General features: G+C 51.5%; 1 protein-coding gene across 2 annotated transcripts in view; it reads right to left on the reverse strand.

Moving 5' to 3' along the window:
• Positions 1–16,040, reverse strand: part of LOC138754919 (active breakpoint cluster region-related protein-like) — a 212,474-nt gene continuing 196,434 nt past the window's right edge. For both annotated transcript variants that reach the window (XM_069919933.1, XM_069919934.1), the window contains exons 18-23: positions 13,057–13,166; positions 11,938–12,077; positions 10,751–10,885; positions 7,326–7,431; positions 589–715; positions 1–90 (exon numbers count right to left, since the gene is read on the reverse strand). In XM_069919933.1, coding sequence (XP_069776034.1) covers positions 1–90; positions 589–715; positions 7,326–7,431; positions 10,751–10,885; positions 11,938–12,077; positions 13,057–13,166 — 708 coding nt within the window. The remainder of the gene's footprint in view (positions 91–588; positions 716–7,325; positions 7,432–10,750; positions 10,886–11,937; positions 12,078–13,056; positions 13,167–16,040) is intronic.

Genomic DNA, 16,040 nt, shown 5'->3' on the forward strand with positions numbered 1-16,040 from the left:
TCAGGTCTCCAGGGAAACAGAATCCTGACGATCTCGCTGATCCAGAGAGGGCAGAGTCTCTTTGGACAGAAAGTGAAAGATCACTTGAACCTAAAGAGGGCAAACAAGGCAGTCAGACCCATGGCGATCTCCCTCCACACTGACCCCTCACACACTCCCGGGGTCAGACCCAGAGAGGTCTCCCTCTCCCTCAATCTGTCACAGACACCTGGAGTCAGACCCAGAGTGAAATTCCCTCCACACTGTCCCCTCACTCACTCCCGGGGTCAGACCCAGAGTGGTCTCCCTCTCTCTCAATCTGTCACACACACCCGGGATCAGGCCCAGAGCGATCTCCCTCTCCCTCTCCCTCATCCCATCACAGACACCCGGGGTCAGATACAGAGTGAAGCTCCCTCCAGATCGTCCCATCACCCACTCCCGGGGTCAGACACAGAGTGAAGCTCCCTCCACACCGTCCCATCACACACTCCCGGGGTCAGACACAGAGTTAAGCTCCCTCCACACTGTCCCATCACACCCTCCTGGGGTCAGACACTGGGTGAAGCTCTGTCCACTCCCTGGTTTGGACATGGTCCCAGGACATACCTGAACCACCACCATGTGAGAGATGTCTGTGGACTCTCCCTCTGGATTCGAGCGAAGAAGGGTGGGTCCGAAGACCGTGGCCAGGTTGTGTAGGCTCATTTTATTCAATTCCTCATGCTGGGTGACCCTTGAGGAGGATGGGAACAGAGGGTTATGGTCTCTCAAGGATGGCCCTGTCCCTCACCTCCCCCCTCTCTGAACTCCACTACTGAGCGCTGCCATTCTCTCCCTGACCTCTGTATCCCCACCTCCACACCCCCACTACTGCATCCCCCAGTACCTACTTCCCCACACTCCCCCTGACCTCTTCCTCCCCCCACCACCCACCAACATCTGCTGCCTTGGGCACAGAATTCCACAGATTCACCACCCTCTGGGAAAACCAGTTCCTCCTCATCTCCGTCCTAAATCTTCTTCCCTCAGTCCTTGTTCCACTTTCTCCTACCCATACAAATAACCTCCCTGTTTCTATCTAATTCAATAATGTTTCTGTGAGATCCAGATTCGGCAGGAGGGACGTGTGTGGATGGATCCGTTGGGTCGAGCATTGGCCAGTGGAGCTGAAGGCTCTGTTTTCCACGCTGTCCGACACTGTGAACCCGTGACTCTGCCCCTCCCTTATCCTTCTAACTCCAGTGAGCATCATCCTAAACTAAGCTTCTGCGAGGAGATTGGGACCACACCTGGTGACCCTCCTCTGCATGGTCTCCAAAGCCAGCCCACCCTTCCTCACAAGCAGAGACCAGAACCGCATGCGGTAGGTCAAGAGCAGCCTTTACCAGTGCACTGTGTGGTTGCAGCTGAACCTCCCTGCTCTTCAATTCAGTGCCTATGACCATAAGACATAGAGGCAGAAATAGGCCACTCAGCCCACTGAGTCTGCCCCGCCATTCAATCATGAGCTGACCCATTTCCCCCACTCCCCAGTCTTCTCCACATAACCTTCAATGCCCCTGGCTCATCAAGAATCTCCCAATCTCAGCCTTAAATACACCCAATGACCCTGCCTCCATAACCGCCCATGGGGACAAACTCCACAAATTCACCGCCCCCCCCCCCACCTTGGCTGAAGAAATTTCTCCATTCCAAGGGGACACCCTTCAATCCAGAAGTTGTGCCCTCTTGTCCTGGGCGCTCCCACCGTGGGGAACTACCTACTCTTCCCACGTCTTTCAAAACTCCAAATGTTTCAATGAGTTATTGTCATATAAATAATACATTTAAAATGTAGCATACATGATATAGATTAATTACTGCCTGCAAACAGGGAGTCACCATTAGTATCGCCTGGCGCATCTTACAGTACGAGAGAAAGAGTGTTCGTGGATCTCCCTTCATGAACCTCCAACGTCAGCACATTCTTTCTTAAACGAGGAGCACAAAACTGCTCCCAATCCTCCACGTGAGGTCTTCCCAGGGCCTTGTAAAGCCTCAACATCACATCCATGCTCTTCCATTCTATTCTATTTGAAACGAACGCCAATGTCGCACTCGCTTTCTTCACCACCGACTCAACCTGCACGATGACCTTCAGGCCGTCCCGCACGGGGACTCCCAGCTCCCTTTACCTTGGGGTATCTTCAATCTTCTCCCCATTTAGAGAATAACCTGCTCGTTTATTTCTTCCACCGAAGTGCACGCTCCGGCGCCGAGCGTCTTCCCCACTTCTCTGCCCATCCTCCCAATCTGGCCAAATCCTGCCGCAGCCTCCCTGTTCCCTCAGCGCCACCTGCCCCTCCACCGACCTTTGCGACAGCTGCAAACCTGGCCACAAAAGCTGACCAGATTCCAGATTTATTGTCAGAGATACCACCCCAAGATCCCTTTTTCCTGCCGGCGTGGCTGAACGACCACTGATTGGCAGTGCAAAACAAAAATAAATTGTACACGGCGTAAACATGGAAACAAATAAAGAACGGTAAACCAAGTTTAATGCAGATAACTGCTTTATTTTGGGAAGAATAACCAAAATAGGACATATGCAGTGAAGGGGAGGGCATTGAGGAACAGAGGGATCTTGGAAGGTGGATTCCCATGTAGATAGGGTGGGAAAGAAGGCTTTTGGTACGCTGGCCTTTATAAATCAAAGCATAGAATATAGGAGCTGGGAGGTGATGTTGGGACTGTTCAAGGCATTGGTGAGGCCAAGTTTGGAATATTGTGTGCGGATCTGGTCCCCAAATTAGAGGAAGGATATCAATAAGGTAGAGAGGATGCAGAGAAGATTTACTAAAATGTTGCCTGGATTGCAGTATCTAGAATACAAAGAAAGATTGAGTGGACTGGGACTTTATTCATTGAAGCATAGAAGGTTGAGGGGGGATTTGATGGAGGTTTATAAAATTATGAGGGTGATAAACAGAGTAGATGTGAATAGGCTCTTCCCCTTGAGGGGAGGTGAGATTGGAATGAGGGGTCATGAGTTAAGGGTCAGGCGGCAAAAGTTTAGAGGGGTGGCTGCGTGGAACGACCTTCCGGAAGAGGTGGTCGCAGCAGGGTCAATTTTATCATTTAAGAGGATGGTGGATGAGTACATGGATGTGAGAGGGTTGGAGGGTTATGGACAGGGAGCAAATAGGTGAGACTAGTGGAGTTTCACATAAATCAGTGCAGACTGGAAGGGCCGATTTGGCCTGTTTCTGCACGGAAATTGTTCTATGGTTATAATGAATGCCAACAAACTGACTGTGCAAGGCAGAGAGCAAAGAAAATCTATAAAACCCTTAAACCCATAAAGCCCTTAAACGAGGCCCTGATTGAATTCACTGCTGGGGTGTCTAACAGTGGAGGGGGAGCCACTGTTCCTGGACCTGCTGGAGCTGGTCTTGTGGCCCCGACACCTCTTTCCGGATGGCAGCAACGAGAACAGAAGAGGTCCTTGGCGCGGCGTTCCCGACGGCATTCAATTCATTATCTGAATCATTGATATAAAGCCCTAACACCAACCTTGTCAAAGACCTCCAAATGCACAGTATTTCCCTTGCCCAACCTGCTCGTCAACTTCTTCAAAGAATTCCAATAGGTTTGTCAAGCATGAATTTCCCTTCTGGAAACCATGACCTAAAGTACAGTACCATGTTGCTTGTCGTTCTTGACAATCGACATCCTCCCAGCCATTAATATCAACCTAACTGGTCTATAATTTTCTTCCTACTGCCTCCCTCCCTTCTTGGGGTGGGGTGACATCTGAGATTTTCCAGTCCTTCTGGGATCTATTGGTCCCTGAGAAATGTCCCCACAATCTCTACCGAACCCCAGGGGTGCAGACCACCTGGTCCGGGAGACTTATCCACTCTTGCATCAGATTTCTGAGTGCCTTCTCCCCTTGAAGTAGTAACTGGACTCACTTTCCTTCCCTTCAACACCTGCCACGCTGCTGATGCCTTCCCCGACTAAGCACTCTGCCTTCTGCAGTGTCATTTTTCTCTCGGCCCTATGTCAAACCCTCACCTCTCTCACTCTTTATGCACCTGAAGAAGCTTTTCTCGTCTCCTCTTTTAACATTATTCTCCATCCTCCGTTTGAACTTATGAGATGCTTTAGTTGCAATCTCAAAGGTTTTCTAAATTTTCCCCAGCTTGCCAACAATTTTCTTGATTCCTTGTCTGCCCTCTCTTTTGCTTTCATGTCGGCCATGGCTGCAGCATTTCTCTCCCCACCCCCACCCCAGCTCGAATATTTCCTCCTTTTTATTTTGGCCTGTATTTCTCCAGTGCCCATTTCTTGCAAAAACTCCACCCTTCTCTGCTCTGCCCCCTTCACTACTTGGTGCGCCCTCTCTCAATCGACTCTGGCCAGTTCCCCTCTCCTCTGAACTACTGATACGTCTGACTTTACTTTCTCCTTGTCAAATCTCAACTCAAGCACGATCACGTCACCTGAATGGCTCTCTCATCATCTCTGGTGTGTCAGGCAGCACCCAATCCAGTGCAGCCCGATCCTCTCATGGGCTCACTGGCTGCTCTGAAGAGTCATCATGTAAGAATGCTACAAATTCCCAACCTGGTTTTCCCCAATCCCCCTTGACAACCACAACACGCCTTTTGTAATTTGTTGTCCACATCCCGGCTGTTGATTGAAGGTCTGTATTTAACTGCCAACTGTGTCCTTTTACTCAACCCTTTTCAACCCACGATGATTCCAGACCCTCCTCGTAATTACTTAAAGGTTATTCCTTACCAAAAGAGCCCCCCCCCCCCAGCAATGGAAGCCAATGTTGTCTTGATTGCCCATTGCGCCTCATGCCGGTTGCCAGCGACTTGAGGTGGAAGGTCTCACACGGGGATGCTGGAGGCCGGGTTCATGGGAAGTAGATACTGCAGCCAGGATTCAAGGGCGAGAGGGGCTCTCGAATGGGCCCCGGGGCACTGAAGGCTTCCTGATCGCGTTTGGACCTGGAGCCCAGGCAGCTGATGGATCGAGCGGGTGTATGTGCGGGAGCGGGAGGTGAATCCACAGACACTCAGTGTCTCTGAAGGGACTCTCTTCTCTTTCTCCTGTTGTTAGGGGCCTTATGGCAACTCCTTGTTTGCCTTACAGTCAGAAAAATTTGTATCTATTTTGTATATTTATGTGACTATAAAAGGAAGCGAACCTCCAAACCACCCTTTTGTCTCTCTGTGCAGTCTGCTGCGAACTTACACCATTTCAATTAAGGTTTATAGGCCGCAGGCATGGAACGGCACAATCAGCGAAATCCGCCATTCCATGGGCAGTCTAAAAAAAGAAAATCACAGGAATCGAGTCAATTCCTGCCCCGCAATTTATCTTGCAGGACCCCTTCCTCCCCACCACCCCCCCCCCACATCTTTTCAGGGGAAGCCTGCAGTCTAAATCGCACCTCAGAATTCACCTCATGAATCTGGCATCCAGCTAATGTTACAGGCTGTGTAAAAGCACTTGCATAGGACTAATGCGCACAGGAACTTAAGGCGTGCGGTGAAAATGACCATAAGGTGAGTAATTACGTTAATTTATGTTACTTTTTTCCATCTAACTGCCAGATATCAGAGACTTGGACCTCAATTAATTTTTATTCGTCCAACACAGATGATGATAAATTCCTAAAAGATCAGTCTTTTAAATTAGCTATCGATCCTGGTGGGAAGAGACTTTAATTTTTATCCCGATCCGGTTCTGGACAGATCAGGATGGAAATATACCAGGGCAAAGGCAGCTAAAGTGACCTTGGGGGTGAATGGAGGAGCTGAACTTAATGGCTATCCAGAGAAGAGGATTATTCTCTCCAACTCGAGGATGGATTTTTTTTTGGTTTCAGCCCTTTTACAGGATAGGATCATGGAAACTGAATATAAGGTGAGACTCTTATTCGACCACTCACCTCTTGTAGTGACTATTGACGTGCCAGATAAGGAGACAACCTACAGATCGTGCCTTAATACATTGCTGTTAAAAAGGTCCGGATTTATGTAACTTTATTCGAACTCAATCTTACACCATTTTAATATTAATCGGCTCTAGTTCCCCCCCCCTGCCCCAATGTGGATAACTTTACATTTACCAACATTAAACACCATCTGCCAGACCCTCGCCCACTCACTTAACCAGCCTCTCTCTCTCCCTCTGCACTGTTTTGTGTCGTCAGCAAACTTCGGTGTACTACACTCAGTCCCCTTCATCTGCCAGTGAGGCTCATAAACCACTCCACTGATCACCGACCACCATCCCGAGGAACACCCATTTATTAAAACCCTTGCCTGCTCCCGATTAATCGATCCTCTGTCAACGGTTTTGCTCGAGAAGGGTTTCTTTCCAACAGCAAACCTCCCCTTGTTACGCAATTCAGGGACAGCTCCCACACCACCAAAGGACTGTCCATATTATTGCAATGTTCATTCTTATCTTCCCCTGACATAACTGTGAATATCTATCTGTCCATCTATTGATCCATCTATCAATCTCTATCTCTTTATATCTCCCTATCTCTCTCGCCCTCTCTCTCAGTCCAAAAGGCCTTTTCACACCGAAAAGTTGCATTATTGAGCATACAAGACCCGACTCTGGAAGCTGGCTTGCTTGTTCACACAGAACAGGAGAAAAGCCAGGTCGGTGAGTCCTTTTACGCAGCAAGTCGGCTTCCCGAAGCAGAAGAGGTGGGATGTGTCACACAGCAGTGTGGCCGCACGGCTCGCCCTTTCAGATTGGTCCCGTGTCAATGTGCTCCACCTCTGAGATTACCTACCTTGGCAGATCGAAGCCAGGTAAGTTCAGACCCACCAAACCGCCTTCGATGCATTCACACAGTGCTCAAAAGGGGGATAATACCCAGCTATCAAACACTTATGTCTCTATCTATTTCAATCTGTGTCTCTCTCCCTTTATTTCTATCTCTCCCTCTAACCATCTCTCACGATCTCTCTTTGTCCATCTGTCTCCATCTATCTCAATCTATCAGTCTATCTCTTTCTCTGTGTATCTCCCCATCTATCCCTCCACCTTTTTAAAAATGTAATTTAAGGTATACTCTTGGAGATTTATTTCCAACAAACACTTTGGGTTTAAGCAAGTAAGAATTTTGGTTCATACGTACATTGTGAAATTAACCCGTGTAAAAGGCATAGTATCAGTGAACACGATCCCCACTCTATACATTCCAACCTTAGTAGAACTTTTTGGAACAATATCTAGAGATCTCAGTATACCCCATCTACCTGCCACCCCCCCCCCCACTCTGTCTGCTGCACAATTAAACAAGACCTGTTGCAGTTTCTTATCACCTCTTCAAGTGGTTGAACAGGTAGAGGAGGGTGTTGAGGTTGGGCTGGGGGACCTGGCAGAGCAGTGAAGTCATTTGTGTATCCTTGGATGCTCTGTCTTCCAGACCTGGAATTGGGGTGGGATGAAGGCAAGGTTGGTGAATGCGTCCGTATCTCCACCATCCCTCCCACTCCCCAAACATTCAGCTCACTTCCCCCCTCCCCTCGATGGGTTTGCACTGTGACCTCTCTCAACAAGTTCCCCCGCCTCATGATCCAGCATCTCCCCACCCACACGTGCACATGACATTCAGATCCTCATTCCTGCTCTTCCTCCCAACCCTCCCTCTCCCCACAATAATGGTTAGTCTGGCAGTTCATGCAATCCTGTTACAGCGCCAGTGACTGGGGTTCGAATCTGTCTGTAAGAAGTTTGCATGTTCTCCCCAGGTCTGTGTGGGTTTCCTCTGTGTGGTCCGGTTTCCTCCCACCCTTCAAAATGTACCAAGGGTAATTAGTCAATTGGATGTAATTGGGCGCCACGAGCTCGTGGGCCAGAATGGCCTGTTACCGCACTGTATGTCTAAAAAAAAAATGCCCTTCTCCAATAATAACCCCACCTCCTTCCACACTAACCCCCTTTCTCCCCACACTAAACCCCTCCTCCTGTGGGAGGGGCAGCAAGGATAGAGCACTGGACTGAGGGTAGGGAGTCCCACACTGTAGGAGGGGGTGAGGGAGCCCCGCACTGTGGGAGGGACAGTGAAGAGGGAGCTTTGCACTGGGGAGGGGCGATGAGGAGGGAGCTCCTCACTGTAAGGTCACAGTCCGCACCGCCGGGAAGACGGAGCAAGATAAATGATTTAAATGGCTGAAACGGGATTTGAATGGAAAGGAGGTTTTGTGTGTGAGGTGAGGGAGTGCGGGCGCAGACTCCTTGTTCAGAAGTCCTTGAGAGTAAAGCTGCTGTCTCCAACTACAGCAGTTTGCCCGGGTAGATTTATTCCACCAAGGCGACGATCTTTTGCCTAATTTGTTTGTTAAAAGTTTAACATCGGTGACTCCACCACAGGTTCATCGCCGATCAGCTCGGTGGGTCAGTTGTTGATGACGTCTCGAAGGCCTGTCTACGAGGAGTTTGGGAGACTTCGGTGGACGGCCAGGGAGCCAGTTTGCGATTTCTGTTTATCATTCTGCGATCTCACTGTCCGGATAAAGGACTCATGTCTCGGACTCTCGTTTTGATGTGGGGAATACAGGATGGCACGCTCTGAGTTTGTGCGACTTCAGTCAACACAAGACTTGTCCTCTCTTGTTCCGGATGATTATTTTATACAGCGGTGTAATTTGTTTGCTTTTCATCAATATCCCAGACCTGCCTTCAGAAAGACTAGGGCCCAGCAGGAGTCGCGCTGGCCCAGCAACTTCAACGACCACTGAGGTCAGGAATTCTTTCTCATCCACTGGAAGACGAGAATGTGGTCATGATACCATGTCCCCATCTATCGTGGTTGAAAAATGCATAAAGGCAATGGTGGGGAGCGTTGGAACACCGGCCACACACAAACAAGATAAAAGAACAGAAGCAGGCCATTTGGCCTATCGAGTCTGCTCCACAAATCCACCCTGAGCTAAACTGCTCTTGCATCTAGTTCCAAATTCCAGCCTCTTCCCCATATCCCTTTGTACCCTGACTCATTAGGTACCTATCAATCTCCCCTTTGAACTCCCCCAATAATCCGGCCTCCACAGGTGAACTTGGCAATGAATCCCACAAATCCACAACCCTCTGGCTAAAGAAATTTCTCCTTATCTCTGTTTTAAATGGGTACCTTCTCATTCGAAGCCAGTGCCCTCTTGTCCTGGATTCACCCACCGGTCATTACAGCGAGAGTGAAAATGGAGGGGAAATCCGTGATTTGCCTACGAGACGGGGGGAAGGTCTGGAAACAAACTGAGTCTGTTCACGGGCTTGCCAGCCGCTTCAGCGGCTTGGTTGCGACTGTGCGTTCATCAAGATATGGAGTGTAGACCCTCTGCTCGCGGTCTTGAAAAGGTTACTCCTCAAGTTCCTGATCTTTGGGCCCCCGGTTACGGGGGGTGGGGGGGCGGTCAGTCAAGGGTTGTCCTAGTCGGTCTTGGACTGGGCTTGGCCAAAGCTGGCCATCTATGGGTTCAGGTTGTCGAAGGGTTCAGCTCGGGCTGACTGACTGCCCCTCTCCTGAGGACACCTGTGTAGCCGTGTATCCCTGGAGAAGGAGCCCTCAGTGATCACGGGCAGTTTGGAGGGTCTCCGGGGACAGTCGGCTCCCCAAGGGTTTGACAGTATCAACAGAGACAATCATGCTTCATTTTCAACTTACCTATATTCTCGCATAATCATCGATACCATGTAACAGTCGACCCTCCCTTCTTTGCCCCGCAAAATCACACGTTTTCGTATGACCCGTGTAAAAGTCGACCCTTCCCACTTTTTGTTTTGGCCCCAAGAACCCACCTATCAGAGCTCCCACTGATCCTCAACTCAGGCACCTGGCTATCTGAGCTCCTGACTCACCGACCATGGATCCTCACCCCAGCCCACCACCCCTCCAACCTCCCAATGCCCTGACCTGGACCCTACCTCCAGCTGCCCAGCCATCTGAGCTCCCGACTCACTGACCGTAGGTCTTCGCCCCAGCCCACCACCACTTTGACCTCCTGATGCCCTGACCTGGACCCTAGCTCCAGCCACCCGCCCATCCGTGCTCCTGCCACCTTAAACGACGCAGGTTGAAAGTATGACCCGTGTAAAGGTCAACAACTCCCCACCCCCCCACCAAATTTGACCTGTAAAATTGATCCAAAAAAATTTGGGTATGCGGGCTGCTGGAGACTGCCATCGGGGGGGGGGGGGGCGGTGTGTGTGTGGGGGAACATGCCCCAAGCTGTGGATGGAGACTGGCTGAAGGGGGACCAGGTCTCGGAACCGAGGTGGGAGGAGGTGCCAAGTGCGCTGAAGGGTTCCTGATCGCGTCGGAGTTTCGGATCTGGAGGTTTGGAATGGACTCCGTGTGGCTGCTGGAGGTGAATCCACGGACACCCAATGACCTTGCTTCTCTCTCTCTAACTGTAAGAGATGATTCAGGCAATTTCTGCCTTTGGCGAATCCGTCCGCCTTATGAACAAAAAAAATTCCGTGTGTGAGGTGAGGAAGTAAATTACAATAAATTGAATCTTGATTGTTTTGCATGCATTTAGATGAATGCAGCACCTGTAATGTTAATTACAGTAATCCGAATATCGGGTGATATTGATTTACTGTCAATATCAGGCAACAAATAAAGGGCAGTGAGGGAGCTCCACACTGTGGGAGAGGTCACTTTGATCCAACCCACCCCTCAAGCCCCCTCCCGAGTTGTAACCATGAACTCAAAGCCCCTCATTCCAAATGATCTTGGGCCTACCCACTGTTCTGTAGAACAAGGGCACCAACTCAGTGGTGAGCAGAGGTTCCGGAAGACTCCGCAGGTAGAGCTTCAGGGTGCCGGCGACCACGTGAATGTCGCAATCCTTCAGCAGAGCCAGGGTCTCCGTGCCATCTGTGCCAGAGAGCAGGACAGGGGATGGGGTCAGGTCGGGGAATAGGGAACAGCTCTTCGCCATCACTGGGGTGACTTTGGGGGGGGGCGGGTGTGGAGATTCGATGCCTTCTCTGGAGGCAGCTCAATTACTATTGATGCGGTGGGAGGGGTGATGAGGGAGCTCCTCACGGTGGGAGGAGTGGTGAGGGAGCGCCGTGCTGCGGGAGGGTTGGTGAAGAGAGAGCACTGTGCTGTGGGAGGGGCAGTGAGGAGGGAGCTCCTCTGATGGAGGGCCATTGAGGAGGGAGCTCTGCTGTGGGAGGGGCAGAGAGGGGGCTCCAGGCTGTGGGAGGGTGGTGAGGAGGGAGATCCTCTGTTGAGGGATGGTGAGGAGGGAGCTCCTCTGACAGGGGCATTGAGGAGGGAGCTCGTCAGTCAGAGGGGTGTTGAGGAGGGAGCTCATCTGTCAGAGTTGGTGAGGAGGGAGCTCCTCTGTCAGGGTACGGTGAGGAGGGAGCTCTGTCAGGGGGCATTGAGGAAGGAGCTCCTCTGATGGAGGGACATTGAGGAGGGAGCTTCTCTGTATGAGGGCAGTGAGGAGGAACACAGTGGACTTCCCTGCACAGAAGTGAACATGTTTGGACGCTGTTGAGGTATTGAGATCATGGGGGCCAGGTGTTAGGAGGGTGGATGTGTCCGGGTAGGGACTGGATGGCCGGTGGGGAGGTTGGGGGTAGGGGGGATTACAGGAATTGATGGGACAGGGAAGGTTGAAGTGGAGCCTTGAGCAGATGGGGATGGAATGTCTGGGGCTGGAGGGAGGGCTATTAGGATTGGGGTGAAGTGGGACTCATGGATGGGAATATCTGGGGCTGGAGTGGGGAGGGATGACTCGGGCTGAAGGGAGGAGATGTCTGGAGGGGAGGGTATGCCTGGGGGTGGGAACTTCTGGGGCTGGGGTGAGGGGAATGTCTGGGCCTGTGGGGGAGGGAGCGTCTGGGTCTATGGGTGGGGAATTCTAGGCCCGTAAGGGAAATGTCCGGGAGAATGTTGAGCTCTGTCACACTCACCGCTATCAAAAGCCGCCCTCAGGGCCTGGATTTCCGTCGCAATCCCTGACACGCGGTAGATCCCGAGCTCTGTCATACCTCGACGCTCCACCTCCTCCACGCAGCGCAATACAACCTGTGGGATCCTGCTGTGCTCCCGGCTGCAAGGCAGAGACAAAGAAGGGGACAGATTGCTAGGAATGTGCGAGGGGGTGGGGGTGGATGGGAGACCGGTCGGGTCCATGGATTTCATACAATGGCAATAGATGGGGAAGAGCTTGGTCTTGGTTTGTTTGGTCTGTTGGGATTGGTTTGACACTTTGGGAATCAAGACATACAGCACGGTGACAGAGGCCATTTTGACCCATGAGCTCGATCCGCCCAGTTCCAATCATTGACCTACACCACTGGTCAGTTTTTTGAATGGTGGGAGGAAACTAGAGCCCCCCCGGGGGAAAGCCCACACAGGCATGGGGAGAACGTACAAACTCTTTATGGACGATGGCAGGATTCGAACCCCAGTCCTGATCACTGGCACTGTAAAGGCGTCGCCCTTGAAACAATTAGGACGGGTTAGATCCAATAAATGGCAGAGACAGAGCAGAGGTGGAAAGGTTGTTTCCTCCACGGTGGGAGAGTCCCAGGACAAGAGGACGCAACTTCAGGACATAAGGGCACCCTCGTAGAACGGAGACATGGAGGAATTTCTTCAGCCAGAGGGTGGATTTTGTTGCCACAGGGAGATGAGGAGGCCGGGTTATTGGGTGTAATTAAGTCAGAGATTGATTAGCCAGGGCAATGAAGTTTATGAGGAGAAGGCGGGGCATTGGGGCTGAGTGGGGGGAATGGATCAGCTCACAAATAAATGGCGGGACAGACTCGATGGGCTGAATGGCCTATTTCTGCTTCTATGTCTTAAGTTGGTGGGAGTGTGGAATAAGCTGAAGTGGTGAATGCTGGCTTGATTTTGACAGGTACGTGGGGTGGGGGGAGGGCGCGGAAGGCTACGGAGCCGAGCACAGACCAGTGGGAGTAGCACAGAGGCAAGGGGCCAAGGGACCTGTTCTGCCGCGGAGATGCTCCATGGTGCAAGCTGCGTGGAGCTGACGATCGCGCATGGCTGGCCGGACCTGTACTCACAATGTGACGATGCTGATGGGGATTCCGAAGGTCCCCTGCGATGCTCCAGTCAGCTGGTCCAGCTCGCTAAGGCTTTGGGGCTGGAACTTCAAGAGGCAGCGCAGTTCTTGCTGGGAGAGAGAGAGAGACAGGAAGGGCAGTCAGGGCCTGGATGATATGGTGCTCACCTCTCTCCACTTCCACCTTGTCTGCTTCGGATACCCTTCCATCCCTCCCTCCCTCCGTCTAACTCTCCCCCACAACCTCCTTCAGCAAACCCCCCCCCCCCACTGCTGCCCCTCCATCTCTCCCGCACGTTCCTCCCTTCTATTCCCTGATGCCAATATCCCTCATTCCCGCTCTCTCTCCCACTCCATCTCTTAACGGCACCACAGCCACTCATGTGGACCTGGGGAGAGCCGAGAGCAGAGACACAGCACTGTCCTGCGGGGTCCAACTGTCCGTGGTTTTATTTAATGCCATGCCACCACGGGCTATTGGCCCAAAGTGGTGGCACCTGTGATCGGCCGCAGCCACGAGGGGTCGCAGACTCTGGGGAAGCAGAAGCACCAGAAAATGGGGAGACCGCCACCCCCCCCTGCCTGAGAAGAAGCAGAGGAGATGACCCATGGGGATGGTGACCACGGCGGCGGCTGAAAGACCCTCACCTGCAGTGGGGCTGCTGGTGTCTGCGGTCGAGGGACTCACACCGGGCTGCAGACCGCTGGAGACTGGCTGAAGTGGGTACCAGGTGACGGAACCGAGATGTGAGGGGGTTGCCGAGGATTCCTGACTGTGTCAGAGGTTGGAATCTGGAGCTCGGGTCGCTGATCATTTGATCTGGACTGCTGCGGGAGCACTGGAGGCGAATCCACGGACACTTAGTGATTCGGGGTGGGGGGAGATTCTCTTTTGCTTCTCTGTCTCTGACTGTAAGAGGGGCTTCAGGCAATTTCTGCCAATCAGCAGGCAAAAGCAATTTTGTGTAATACGACACCTGCCAATAAATTGAATCTTGAATCTCCATTGTCTCCATCCCTGCCTCCCCACACACTCTCTGTCCATCCCCGTCTCCTCCATCTATCCCCATCTCCCCACCCCCACTCTCTCTCTCTTCTCTCCCTCTCTCTCTCTCTCTCTCTCTCTCTCTCTCTCTCTCTCTCTATATCTTTGGCTTGGCTTCGCGGATGAAGATTTATAGAGGGGGTAAATGTTCACGTCAGCTGCAGGCTCGTTTGTGGCTGACAAGTCCGATGCGGGACAGGCAGACACGGTTGCAGCAATTGCAGGGGAAAATTGGTTGGTTGGGGTTGGGGATTGGGTTTTTCCTCCTTTGTCTTTTGTCAGTGAGGTGGGCAGTTGTGAAGGCCAGGTCATTGGGTGTATTTAAGGCAGAGATTGATCAGTTCTTGATTAGCCAAGGCATCAAAGGTTATGGGGAGAGGGCTGGGCTGGGTGGGGAGATGGATCAGTTCATGATTGAATGGAGGGGCAGATTCGATGGGATGAATGGCCTATTTTCTGTCTTATGATCGTCTGGCTTATGGAATGTCTCTATTTGTTCCAGCCTCCATCACCACCCCTGGCAATGCATTCCAGGCGCCCATCACTCTCTGCGTAAAACACTTACCTCTGTTGTCTCCCCTAAACTTCCCTCCACTGTCCTCTGGTGTTTGCTATTGATACCCCAGGGAAAAAAAAGGGCTGGCCCCTTATGATCTTATACACCTCCATGTCACCGCTCATCCTTCTTCACTCCAAGGTGAAATGCTCTGGTTCTGTTAACCTTGCTGGATATTCTCCAATCCAGGCAATTTCCTGGTAAATTAACTCTGCCCCCTCTCCAAACCATCTACATCATTCCTGCAGAGAGCTGAACAGAGCCAAGTGCAATCCTCTAAGGGTGGTCTTGGCGTAGAATTCAGGAGGAAGGTGGTGTGTTGTTCCCCGCCTTGATCGGGGACAGGGGCGCCCACACGGGAGTGGTGGCCAGAAGCAGGAGTTCTGGCCTGGATTCCCTCCCCCACCCCTGATGGAGATCCCTCAGTCTGGGTGAGACATGAAAGTCCATAGGCACTGAGCAAAAGCACACCATGATGGTGAAGGAACTCGGCCAGTCTTTTCAGCGTCCTGAGGAGACAAAAGATATATTGCCGACGTTTCGGGCCTGAACTCTTCTTCAAGGAATAAGCACAATGAGCCCGAAGGTGGAAATCCCAGAATCCAAACGTTGGGAGAAGACTCTAGACCAGTGGTTTTCAAACTTTTTCTTTCCACTCACATCCCACCTTAAGTAATCCCTATGCCATAGGTGCTCTGTGATTAGTGAGGGGTTGCTTAAGGTGGGATGTAAGTGGAAGGAAACCTCAAGGTCGTCCACGCAAGCCCCGTAAAGACGCTGTGAAGGAAATCCTCCACTGCTGCGGCACCCTGCCAAGAGGACTAAAAACTGCGGCTGCCGGCAGGTCCCATTGGCGAGCCCTGAAGCCCATGCCAGTTTCAAAGGCTGGCACTGCCAAAAAGCGTGAGTGGTGATGCAGAGCAGCAGTCACGGTTATTACAACAACGGGCTTCCAGAGCCCCCATTGCTTCCAGTCTGGGACTGCAAGGTCACCTGCGTGAACTTTTTCTTCGAACTGAAGGACGACCAATTGGGAAGAGAAGACCCAATTGTTAGTGAAATTTCTTTTGCTGGAGAAAAATTGTCATTGGCCCATTTCCTTTGGAACCCTGAAATGGTGTACAGAATAAGTCACTGAGGGATAATTAAAACAAGTGGTTTTCAACCTTTTTCTTTCCACCTTAAGCAACCACTTGCTAATCACAGAGCGCCGATAGCTGAGGGCGGGATGTGAGTGGAAAGAAAAATGTTTGAAAACTGCTGAGCAACAAAAGGCGTTGATTCGATACGATAAGGGGACGAGGTAAAAATTGATCATGTTTGGCCAAAAGGAGATGGAGAGACAGAGATAGGGAAAGGTGATGGGGGAAGAAGTGGGGGTGGG

This window comes from Narcine bancroftii, chromosome 2, assembly GCF_036971445.1.
Source record: "Narcine bancroftii isolate sNarBan1 chromosome 2, sNarBan1.hap1, whole genome shotgun sequence".
Classification (NCBI taxonomy): Eukaryota; Metazoa; Chordata; class Chondrichthyes; order Torpediniformes; family Narcinidae; genus Narcine; species Narcine bancroftii.